Source organism: Rhamphochromis longiceps, linkage group LG9, assembly GCF_057381845.1.
Source record: "Rhamphochromis longiceps isolate RC_006_pf linkage group LG9, R_longiceps_female_GT1.1, whole genome shotgun sequence".
Taxonomy (NCBI): Eukaryota; Metazoa; Chordata; class Actinopteri; order Cichliformes; family Cichlidae; genus Rhamphochromis; species Rhamphochromis longiceps.
The window spans coordinates 20,688,470-20,701,069 of NC_140565.1; the positions used below are offsets into that span (position 1 = coordinate 20,688,470).

The 12,600-nt window shown below is 38.4% G+C and overlaps 1 protein-coding gene, 1 long non-coding RNA gene and 1 pseudogene across 3 annotated transcripts; all 3 read left to right on the forward strand.

The window, feature by feature from the left end:
* Positions 1-819: 819 nt before the first annotated feature.
* Positions 820-3,113, forward strand: LOC146662245 (cystatin-B-like; annotated as a pseudogene). The gene is made up of 3 exons (XR_014913331.1): positions 820-1,280; positions 1,370-1,471; positions 1,962-3,113. The product of XR_014913331.1 is annotated as a cystatin-B-like (transcript).
* Positions 3,114-3,718: 605 nt separating this feature from the next.
* LOC146662246 (uncharacterized) lies at positions 3,719-5,740 on the forward strand. Its single transcript, XR_014913199.1, has 2 exons — positions 3,719-4,416; positions 5,141-5,740. It is a non-coding gene; the product is annotated as an uncharacterized LOC146662246 (long non-coding RNA).
* Positions 5,741-8,863: 3,123 nt separating this feature from the next.
* Positions 8,864-11,084, forward strand: LOC146662247 (uncharacterized). The gene has a single exon (XM_085417786.1). It carries the CDS (start codon positions 9,057-9,059, stop codon positions 11,082-11,084), a length of 2,028 nt encoding a protein of 675 aa, XP_085273912.1. The 5' UTR covers positions 8,864-9,056.
* Positions 11,085-12,600: the final 1,516 nt, after the last annotated feature.

The window sequence follows — 12,600 nt, forward strand, 5'->3', positions numbered from 1 at the left end:
ATGAATTGCCCACATCTGCATAGCACATAGCGTTTGAGTCAATTGTCCAATTACTTGTAGTTCTTTTAAAAAGAGGGTGGCATATGTTAAGTAGCTGAAACTCTTAAACCCTTCATCCAATTTGAATGTGGATACCCTCAAATGAAAGATGAGAGACATTGTGTCCATAACATAACTATAATATTGTTCAGTAAGAAGTTGAGAGAATTATTTGAACCAAAAACTTCAAATCTGGTTTCATCTCTCCATAAGACCTGTGGCCACTGATATTCAGTGCAGTTCTTGTGTAACTTTACATATTTCAGCTTTCCTTGAAAATGGTAAACGGTAGATGGACCGACTGTGTCAGATATTTTTTCTCATTTCTGAGGGCAATGCTTTCAGATACAGTTAATCCGTTGTAGGTTGTTTTTTGTTTTGTTGTTGTTGTTGTTGTTTTTTCTTTAGGTCTGCCACTCACTTGTTGTTCAGTTTCTTCATTTTTTTAAGAACTGTAGATTATACTAAGTTATACCAGCTTTTTGGCTAACAGCTCATTGGAAATCACCTTCTGGTGCAAAAATACTGATTTATGTATGTCAAATGGTACTTTTTTGTCAAATAAAACTATTCCTCTGAAAGTGCTCAGGCATAAGGACTGGTCTGAAAATAAGTGGAAAAACACCCAGAGCTCAAGGTTTGTTTGTTTTTTTAAAGACAAGTGAACAATGAATTACAATAAGTTAGACATGATGAAATAAAGGCATGAATAACAGTAATTCTGAGCAATCAATCAATCAATCAATCAATCAATCAATCAATCAATCAATCAATCAATCAATCAAGGCTTTATTCGCCACGTGCAGGTTGCCCTGCAGTGAATTAGGAACCCCCGAAGCAAACACAGCAGCCATCCTGCCCAGCGCTACCATTCCAGCGCGGGCTCAGACCCACCGTGTTCCCAGGAGGGAACAAGCATCGAAGGCTTTTGGAAAGGAAGGGGGGATGAGTGTGTGCATATCAGTGTATATGTATGTGTGTGCATGTCCAGAGTTCAGCTGAGACAGTGTCCTTCGCCCTGCTAGGCTAAGTAAACAGTCTTTCAGCCAACCCAGGTGGCCTTGCATGGAATGGGAAGGAACAGTCTAAACACAGTCCATTATCAGGGTGTTTTTGTCGGTTCCAGCCTTGCGACCGCAGCTGGCGCCGAAGGGGTATCCACATGTGTCAAAATGCCGATGTGCGGAGGGCTTACCGAGGAAAAGGAGGCTGATGAAGAAGTTCAGAAGATCTGTGATGCAGTGAGTAGAAGACAAAGATTTTACACTCACATCTTTATGCACACACGGGGCCTGTGCTTCATGTAGATGCTATTGTCATTTTTATTTAGATGAAACCTCTCGCAGAGCAGAAAGCCAAGAGAAACTTTGAGGTTTTCATTGCACAGAGCTACAAAACACAGGTCGTAGCTGGGACCAACTACTTCATTAAGGTAATGTTTGTAATGTAAACAGTGGCAACTTTACAAATCTCTTCAATATAAAAACATATCATCAATAAGAGTATTGATGGTAGATGATCTGATCTCTCAGGGGAAACTAAAGCGATGATCACTGGATTTTTTTTCAGCTACTGCTTCTACACTCTGCGCTTATGTGGTTTTACATTTATGCAGAGGCTCATACAAAACTTTTAGACTTTTTAGCCTGAAATGTTACTTATCACTGCAAAATTTGAGAGAAACCTGCAAAATAAAATGAAAATTCATGTGCACTTCATACTGTTTCAGCCATGAACAGAGCCCAACAAACGTTCTGTTTGTGAGCCATCAGGCACTCTCTATATATGAAGGTGTAGATTCTCCTTTTCTACATGTTAGCATGTCGTTTGGCTAGTGTGACTTACCACAGCTGTGTTAAAATGATCAGCAGTACTTCTATGTGCACATGATCTCCTTTAACTTTTCTTGTACTTCCTTGCAGCTCTATGTTGGAGATGAAGAATATGTTCACCTCCGTGTTTATGAAAAACTCCCGTGTGATGGAGAAGAGCTCGAGCTGACTGATCTGCAGCACCCAAGACTCAATATGACAGTATTGAGTACTTCTAATGGGACAATGAACCAGCCAAAACATCAGTGCCTACAGCCTGTACTCTCATTGTAATCCATTAATAACCTGCCTCTTCATGAGGGAAAAGCTTTCCTTGTTTACATATAATAACATACTGTAGATAATGGAAGGCAAAGTTGATCAGTTAAATACGAGGTGGGTAAATAAATGAAGCTGATTATTTTTTTTCTGTTGTAATTTCTAATTTTGTGAAAAACCTGCAGTTTCAGGAGCAGACCCTATTTCTTCATTTGTCACACTGAAAGAGGCCAGACAATTGCATAATCAGTGAAGGTAAACACGTCTCTTTCCTAATATGGGCAACAGGTAATCAATATAAAATATGTATATTTTTGGGGAAATGGTGCAGACCTTTTGTGCTCAAAGCTGATGAGGGACCACTGGACGTGGAAGACGTTGTCACTGACCACCTTTGGTTTGCTGTCTTTGACCAGGAACTTGAAGTTGTCCATGGTTTCCTGGACGTTCTCCTGATGAAACACGTACCCAGACCCAGATTGATATCGGCTACGAAGCAATAAGGCCACATTAGTAATGATCAAAAACTAGCGTTGTGCATTGCGCACTAGCACAAGACAAAGAGGACTGGAGCAGAGAACTTCTAAATTTGAAATCTCGCTCTGACTTCTGGTTTCATTGGATTACAAGATAGTCCAAAATGGACTGCCTTGTAATGAATAAGGCATGGCACTGTTTCATTTCAGGTTAGACACATGAATACAGTTTGAACTAACGGAGTTATCTAAATGTATTTTTCTGTTTGGGGTTTTTAGTGTTAGTGCTTCTTCATCAGTTCATTCATGTTCATGCATTTGTTTTCCATGTTTCAATTACTTCTTGTTTTCAGTAGCAGTTGGCTTGATTTATTACTTTGTTACCACCATGTTTTCTTCTACCCAGCAACGCTTTCCTGATCCTCCAGAGGATCCCAAGGAGATCTCAGGCCAGATGAGACATAAAAGTAGTAAAATACCTATAGCTTTTTTTGCCCCCCCCACCCCGAGGGCAGGGGGTCATATGAGTTCACATGTGTTTAATAGCGTATTATTTAATGAAACCATTATGTGTTTTAATTAAACTCTTTTTAAAGGATTGTATAGGTCTCAGAGTTCTGTTATTTAGACATAGATGATTTAATTTAACTACTTTAGGGGTATTTTAACTAGTTAGGAGCCTTTTGCATTTTCTTCAGTGGTATTTAGGAGCAAATAGTTTTCAAACAGAGGGCCGCAAATAACAGGTATCCCTTTAGAAATAAACAGTGATACTTCTAAAAACCGTGTATTCCCACACAGCATTTAATTTAGCTAGTTTAGGAAGATTTCACTTTTCTAATAGTTTCACAGGCTAATAGTTTTTAAATAGAGCACCACAAACAACATGTATCCCTTTAGAAATAAACTGTGATACTTCTAAAAGTACATATTTGCACTAGCGCTGTATCAACCTCAATGTGGCTTTAATGCAACTAGTCTTATAATTATCTACTAGTCTGCAACAGTTAGACTCGATGATTACACATAGATGATTTAACTACTTTAGGGGCATTTCACTTTTCTAAAAGTTTCACAGGCCAATAGTTTTAAATAGAGCACCGCAAACAACATGTATCCCTTTAGAAATAAACTGTGATACTTCTAAAAAACACATATTCACACACTCTGTAACAGTTAGACAGAGGGGGGGTACAGTTAGGCTGCCAACAGTCTGTAAAAAAGGTATGAAGCAACAAAAGAGGAGACCTTATCAAGAGCATCCCAGCCCAAAGGTGTTTCTTCACAAATAGTTAATTCCCACACTCTGCAACAGTTAGACTCGATGATTACACATAGCTAATCAGAGGGGGTGCAGTTAGGTGCCCAACAGTCTACAAAGCAACAAAAGATGCTCCTTATCAAGAGCATCTCAGCCCAAAGATGTTTCTTCACAAACAGTTAATGGCTTTAATGCAACTAGTCTTATCATGTCAGAGGCCAACAGAAACCATGTCCAACAGAGTCTCCAAAGGCCTGCCACCTTTCTTCCTTACATCGTGCTCTTTTATTTCTACATCTCAGAGGTCAACTGAAAGTAGCCCCACCTATATAAAAACACCCCATCAGACACACAGTATATTCCACACTACTTCACAACTGCCGCAAGGTATAGCGTTTTAACTTTTTATTTTTTCACCTGAATGGGCGTTGTAGCCGACTTTGCTACCCGCACAGAGCGTTTCTGACAGTCGGGCGCTGCTTATACAATAGAGAAAAGCAACAATACAGAATGTTTCTCTGCTCCAAGAAATCCGAGGGCCTTTCACAAGGTAAGCATGTCTGTTATACCCAGGGCATAAATGTCTGTATGTCAGTGCTGATTATTCAAACCCTGTTTAAAATGTGACACATATGTTGTCCGAAAACATTTCCTCTAAATTTGCAAAGTTACTGATTTAAAAAATATATATTTTCGAATTTTTAGTTGCATGTCAAACATATGATAGACTCTTGAGCATATTCGTATAGCTAAATTCACAATGGTATAACCGTGCTAAATAAAAGAGGCCCAAGCACCAATGCACTCTAATCCACTCCGCTAAACTGTATGTTGATAAGTACATGAAGCGTACCTCTACCTCTACAGCTGAAAACAGTTTGTATCCGCACTCTGAGGATCTGCTGAATTGTTTTTAATACGGCACTTTTTGACGAACAGCAGATGATGATGAAATCCTCTTTACTGTAGAAACTGTCCCTAAGCTATTGTTGCTCATACTTACTGAGTTCCCTAGCTACTTCCTTACTATGTCAGTAAACTTTTTTGAAAAGGAAGCTGTTGTAGATTTAAAGAAACATCTTAATTGAAGCAAAGGCAAAAAAAAAAACTGGAATGAATTTCATGTGACTGTTCATATTAAAGCCAACAAGTGAAAATCCAAAAACGGCTCCAATCCTTTGTATTAATGATCTCCCCCCTCTCTCTCTCTCTCTCTCTATGTGTGTGTGTGTGTGTGTGTGTGTGTGTGTGTGTGTGTGTGTGTGCCCTCACAGAAGGAAGGTCACAGCAGGAGCTTTTCTCAAACGCATTACCAATCAGTTTTTTACAAGAAGTGTAGCTCACACAATGGTATAAATGTATTCTTTGCGATACTTTATAAATATGAAACTCTAAAGATTTTGAGTTCGGGCACATTGTGAAGCAAGAATCTAAATATCTGTGTCACAATGATTTCTATAAAAGCGCGTTGTTTATGGGGATAATGTAACAAATCTTTTGTGCGTCCTATTAATGATCAATGATAATTGAAGAGGAACCCAGGCTCGGGACATTTTCATGACAAGTGACAGCGCAGACAACTACTAACGAGAGAACATGTTTTATCATCATAAAGACTGTGATATGAAGCATCGTTAAAGTGTCACTTCAGTAATGTTGACTCATGCTTTTAATAATGACTTTAAAACACTAAACTCTAATTTCTGTGGTTATTTTAAGTTTACAGAATATAACATGTGGTAAGACGACGAGTTTTACTTCTCACTGTCCATGTTATGTGTATCTATTTATCATGTATGCTACTTTGCTCTGTGGACTGTAAAATGTTTCATTGTGTTCATGAAATAAACCAGACTTTCACCGTCTGCATCTTTTACTGTTTTTCTGCTTTTGTTCACTCCAAGTTTGACAAAACCTACAGATATCCAGAGTTAACCCACTAACAATGTGGAGCAGTCTCAGTGTATTTAGCTGCTTTTTTCCCTGAACACAACCAACTGAGAGAAACGCCTGTAGGCCTCACTTTGGTCATTTGAACACTGAAGGAGATTTGTTCCATAGACACATACTAGTGTTTCCTGCACTACTATGTTCTATTTAAATCCAGATTCCTTTTATAGTTTGCAGTGAAATTTGTTAAACCGTTGCTTAATGGGACAGAAGTACAAGTCACTCTTTACTAACACATTTGTAGATGAGTTTATAACTGAACAACGCAGCTAGCAGTCTCACACACTCTTTAGGTTTTTCAAGTTATGTGTGTAAGGGTTTAGTCTATCAAACCTTACCCTTTTTCCCCAGTATCACAACAGTATGACTCCCAAAGTACGGCTCAGTAAACAACCAATGATTCTAAAGACAGAACAGAAAGATACAGTTGGAAGATGAATGATTGCGTTTTTATGATGCATAGTAAAACGACCCCCTCTTCTTCTTCTCTGTGCTGGTGTTGTTGTTGTTGTGTGTGTGTGTGTGTGTGTGTGTGTGTGTGTGTGTGTGTGTGTGTGTGTGTGTGTGTGTGTGTGTGTGTGTGTGTGTGTGTGTGTGTGTGTGCCTTAGAAGTCAATTAATACATTAGCCATACTTAAAAAAACATCTGAATTTCATTTAGAACTGAGATTCTAAGTTGTAAGCAGAAATCTTATGCACAGCCAGAAACATGTTTCCCCACTTTCACAATGCTGAGGTGCCAAATCCACAACCCCCAACAAATGGTTTGTTACACGCGGGTGTGAAGGGCAAGCTTTACTTACACAGCCTCACACACAGTAGATTTTTAAAGTTTTTGGGTACAGGGGTTTAGCCACAGATGCAACATCCACTTTTGATAAAGATTACTCCACCTGTTTATTTCTTAAGAAATTAAGCATCTTTATTAAGCTCTTATTTATAAATGTCTACACAATAATAGACACCGTGTGCTCTGTGACATTATAGTCTTCTTCTTCTGCTTCCATCGGTTTGCATTTTAAACTCCCAGCCTTTCAGTTTGTTATGAACGACTTATATTTCTAACATTTTGTGATATAAAAGTGAACCATGCGACTTTTTTTATTTGGCATGACTTAAGACACGAGTTATTTAAACAATTATAAATGACAGTGTGGTGGCCATAGTACTTTATGTGGGCCAAATGTGTTAAGGATAATGTTTATCAATGTAAAATTGCAAAGAATTTGTGGATAGAATATAACATTTTGTAAACAGTTACCTCAGAAGCTGTACTGGCAGTTCTGTGTATGTAAGGTAAAACTATCCACAGTACTACCACTTAAGTAACTAAACACATAAAGTCACCCTTACCAATAATCCACTGCTCCTTGAAAAAAGTAGCACAAACAGACAACTGACTGAGCAATGATAAGTAGAACTACCCGAGGCCGAGACTCAAGCAGAAGAAAATTAAAAGTTGTTGTTTTTGTGGCTCGAAAAATTAAAGAAAGTATGTTTAATAATTCAACAAGACCCGCACCTTCAACACATGTACATTCAAAAAGCTATAGGTATATTACTACTCATAAAGTATAAGCTCTCCAGTAGTTTCTGGGTCTTACTCATAATTGCCTTTGAGTTAGGTGTGCACTGATAATCTCCAAAGGGAAAATACCCAGGCAAGATCCCACTGGATGTCTTAGAACATAACATAGAGATGAACATAATTATTTTAGCCATTCAGACCCAATTTTAATAAAATACCATTACTAGGAAGTGAACTGACTCAGATCAGGTCTGATAGGGGTCAGTCAAAAATAACCACACGGGGTCAAAATGGGTTAAAAATAATTTTTTAAATATGCCAAAAATGTCACAAAGCACTGCAGCAGCTTGTTAAATCAGCAGGAGAACCAAATTCACATGATGGTCTTTAAAGACAATTAGTGCTGATTTTTATGCTTGCACACAATTTTGCTGTGAGGAGGGGGACACCCAAAAAAGACTGAATCTAAATAGTAAAAATCTTTTGCGAAGAATGCATTTTTTTTTTAGAAAATATCACTTCCATAATTTGCAGCCTTGGGCCAATTCACAGTACTTGGAGAAATAAAATAGCCTGGAAATGAACGTGAAAGTTATTATTGGCTCTCGGTTTCTCCTCATTTACACCTTCCACAGAAGGCTGTGGAAAGGAAACACTTAGATGAGAGCCCCACTGCTTCAAAATTGGCCAAATGACCTTCAGGAAGCTAAGCATAAACACCACAGAGATGAAAACAGTACTAAATTATGCATTAATATCCAGAATAGTAATATCTCAAACATATTTTTAGATTGATTACAAGCATTTGGCAGAATATGGGAGCAAATGCTCACAGTCGGGATGACGTTTACAGTTTGTACTAGAAATCTCATCTGTTTTATTTATTCATATTGCCTCCGTCTCTCAGGCTAAGGGTTATTTCAGTTATTGGGAATGTATTATCATTAAAACATGATGTTTACAAGCTTCAAATTGAGCATGCGACACATTAAAGTGGCTTTGTTTGATTTGTTGGGATATAGTTGGGATATATTTGCTGTACACAATATATCCCAACTATGACTGTGGTGATCCCACACTGAGCTGATAAGATAAGCATTTGCAGCATACCTTATCAAAAAGCAGCCTTCCTTTCCTTTTTAATATCATACACCATCAGCGAATTGATGTGAGTTTTTAAAATGCACATGTAGTATATGGTTTATTAGTATTCGCTATGACACAAAAAAGGAAAATTATCCTAATTTTTTATGAATATTTGAAGCATGAAAAGCAAAAAACATCAAAGCTTACAGGAGGACGGGAAAAGGCAAAACTTCACCCACTCCTTTGCTCAACCTGTGGTGAGCTGCAAACATAAAGCTGCTAAAATTAAGCAAAAAGCAAACAAATTATCCTCATTCAAAAGTCATGTGACAACCTCATTGGCTCACGGAATGTTGATGTTATTTTAAAAAATTCATACAAAACTATGACCTCATTCAAAAATGTCATGTGACAACCTCATTGGCTTATGGAATTCTGATGTCACAGGCTTCTAAAGCATTGATCCTTTGAAGCTTTGATCCTCATGAATTCTTAAGTAGGGGTGAGGATGTAGAACTTTCAGTCCGTTATTTGCAGCACTTGTGTTAGCAGCATTCAAACGTTCACCAGTAAAGCATTTTCAAACATTTGGATCCTTTCCGTACTCACGGTATACAGACTCCAACATGTCTCAGAAACAGCAAGAAAGACAAGAAGTTGACCCCAGCTCTATTCCATGGTATGAGTCCCTAGACCCTTATATCAGCTCTCTTCCTTGGGATGAACAGGTAGAGTTAGAGGAAAAGCGACTGGAAGAAATGGAGAAAGAAAATCTCATGAACAGAGAAAAGATTAAGCTCCTGACGGAAGAAAATGAGAGAAAGAGCGCTAAATTAGAAGAATTATCCTACCAGCTTGAAGAAAAACAGGGTATTATTGAGGAGAAACAATGGGCTCTCCAAGACGAGAAGAATCAGGAGCTCCAAGAAAAGCTTGATGGAGCTCTGGAAAAAATTAAAGATCTGCTCCAAAAGGAGAAAAAAGAGAGCATAAAACAGGAAAACATGCTTAAGAAGAATCAGGAGCTCCAAGAAAAGCTTGATGGAGCTCTGGAAAAAAATAAAGATCTGCTCCAAAAGGAGAAAAAAGAGAGCATAAAACAGGAAAACATGCTCAAGAAGAATCAGGAGCTCCAAGAGAAGCTTGACGAAGCTCTGGAAAAACTGAAAGAAATCCACCAAGAAGAGAAACAACAGTCCACACAGCAGAGAGACATGCAGCGCAAACTCCAAGCCATGGAGGAAAAATACAAAGCTCTGCATGTGAAACATGATAAAACTCTGCACAAAAATCAACAGTTGCTTCAAGACAAGAAGCAAATGGAAATTAAACTGAAACAAATGGACTCCAATGTTGACGAGATGGAGGAAAAACACAGATTGCTCCAAATCAGGCTCGAGAAAACAGTGCACAGAAATAAAGAGTTCATTCAAGAGAGAGAGCAACAAGAAATGCTCGAGAAAGAAACGGACTCCAAGCTTGAAGTCTTGGAGGAAGAACTGAAAATGCTGCAAATGACTCTTGAGGAAGCACTGCTCAAAAATAAAGAGATGCTTCATGAGAAAGACCAACAACAAATACATCAGGAAGAAATGTATTGCAAGCTGAGGAACATCGAGAAACAAAATGAAGGCTTGCAAGTTATGTTTGATGAAGCTCTGGAAAGAAATAAAGAGTTGGTTCACGAGAAAGACCAACAGAAAATACAAAAGGAAGAAATGTATTGCAAGATGAAGAACATCAAGACACAAAATGAAGGCTTGCAAGTTATGCTTGATGAAGCTCTGGAGAGAAATAAGGAGATCCTCCAAGACAAAAAACAAGAGCCCGTAGAGCAGAGCGACCTGCAGAGCAAACTCCAAGCCATGGAGGAAAAATACAAAGCTCTGCAGGTGAAACATGACAAAACTCTGCACAAAAATCAACAGTTGCTTCAAAACAAGAAGCAAATGGAAATTAAACTGAAACAAATGGGCTCCAATGTTGACGAGATGGAGGAAAAACACAGATTGCTCCAAATCAGGCTCGATAAAAAAGTGCACGGAAATAACCAGCTGCTTCAAGAAAAAGACCAACAGAAAATACAACTGGAAGAAGAAAAACTTATTCTTCAGAGGAAAAATGAAGAACTCCAAGAACTGTATAATGAAACAAAGTACAAAACAACTGTACTGGAAGGAGAAAAGAAAAAACTGGCAAATCAATGCTCAGCGATGCAGAGTAGCATCAATGCAATGCTGAGAAAAAATACAGAACTTGAAGAACTTTCTAAGACCTTGAAGCACAAAAACACTGAAATCCAGGCACAAAAGCAAGAACAACAGAAAACACATAAAGACCTGCAGTGTAGACTTCAAGATATCCAGAAGAGAAACCAGCAGCTGGAAGACATGCACACAGATGTGCACAAGGCAAAGCAAATAGAGGAGGCAACAGTTAAAGAACTGAAAGACCATCTTAAAGAAAAACAAGAACAATTAGAAGACATGGTGAAAAGATGCAACAAACTTGAGAAAGAAAACACAGAAACAATGGATGAGCTGAAAACCCTCATCATTGAGAAAAAAGTGCTGGTGGAAGAATATCTAAAAAAGAAGAGAAAACGTTTCCACTGGTTCTGGAGGAGGGACACTGCTGCTTCTCACCTGATGTAAGCTCGTCTTCCTCCACCTCTATTCCATCTTCATTTCCCCCCTTCCCCTCCCTCCTTTTTCTTTTTTCACCCTCACCCCCCGACCAGTCCCGGCAGTTGACTGCCCCCTCCTGAGCCTGGTTCTGCCATAGGTTTCTCCTTTAGGTTTCTTTCACTTTAAAAGGAGTTTTTCCTGTCCACTGTCGCCTGTGCTTGCTCAGAGGGGATTGTTGGGGTTTTCTCTCCTCTCTTTCCTTCTTTCTATCCCCCCTTTTCCCCCTTCTACCTTTTCCTTTACCCAATAAACACAATTGGCCTCATTTTACATGTGTTTGAAAAATGTCTTCATTCAACAATAATTCATCTTAGGTATAAAAACAGGAAATGGGTAATAGCAGCATGTGTGTTTGTGTGTGTGCATAATATACATACTTGTATACCAGAAGGAATTAATACTAGATGGGTAGAGACAGGTTTTAAAGACTAGAAATGAAAACATGTGAGTCCTATAATCTAAGCTCGTTTCACATTCATAGTAATTAGTTACTGATTACTTTTTTCAAGTAACTTGACCAACACTGATGCCAACTACTCACCAAGTGGTGGAAAAAGTTTGGTTTGGTTAAGTTTTGCTTTCATCTTTACTTTTGCGCCCTCCTGGGTCTCATTGTCTAATCAGCCTCTTGTGCATTTGTAATCCCACCTTTCCCTCTGCTTTGCCTCACAAACAGCATGCACGCCTGACTTGACTGCAGGATAAAATAAATACGGTCAGTATAAAAAGAAAAGCAGCAGAGAGAAGAAAACATTTAAAGTCCCTCCACCAAGCAAAGATTTATCAGTAAAACCTGGATTTTGGCAGCGTTTAGGAAAACAATTCATCCAAAATTAAGTATTAAGAATCAGTTTCTTATCCTGGTAAAAGGGAGAAAGGATGGACTATAGCAGAGGAGGTGAAAAAGCAGAGATTTATATAGAACAAAAAAAACTATGGAGTTTTATATCAGGAGGTGTGAAAAAGTTATGTAGGTTTGAAAGATGTGAAGAAAAGATAGAAAAGATTGAGAGAAGGGCAAAGAAGTCATCAGAGGGCAGTACAGCAGGAAGAGATATGGACAGAGAGCTTCCCTGTAGTCACATCTGAGAGGGTGCAATAACCAGAAAAGTAAAAAAGGTGAGAAAATAATGAGCTAAAAAAGAGAGCTGCAAAGGATATGAGAGAGAAATGCTGTAAGCATGTCTCCAGGCTCTGAATTGAAGGATTTTAGCACACAATGCTTTGTGTTTTCAAATTCACAAAATCACATTTTACGTTCTTGTAGCAACAACCATGTGAGACTGAAGTTTAATCAGAATCAGAATCAGAATCAGAAAGGGGTTTATTGCCAAATGTTGAGCAGGTTTACAACATTAGGAAATTGCCGCGGTGCTTCAGTGCAAACATAGTGTCATAAATAGCACTTAAATAGTGTCATAAATAGCACTTAAATAGACATGAAAAAATAAAAGTAGGGATAAGAATTAAAAGTGCTACGTAG

Bases quoted from the DNA above. Each gene is read 5' to 3' on its own strand.
- LOC146662247 (XM_085417786.1), top strand. From the start codon at position 9,057: ATGTCTCAGAAACAGCAAGAAAGACAAGAAGTTGACCCCAGCTCTATT.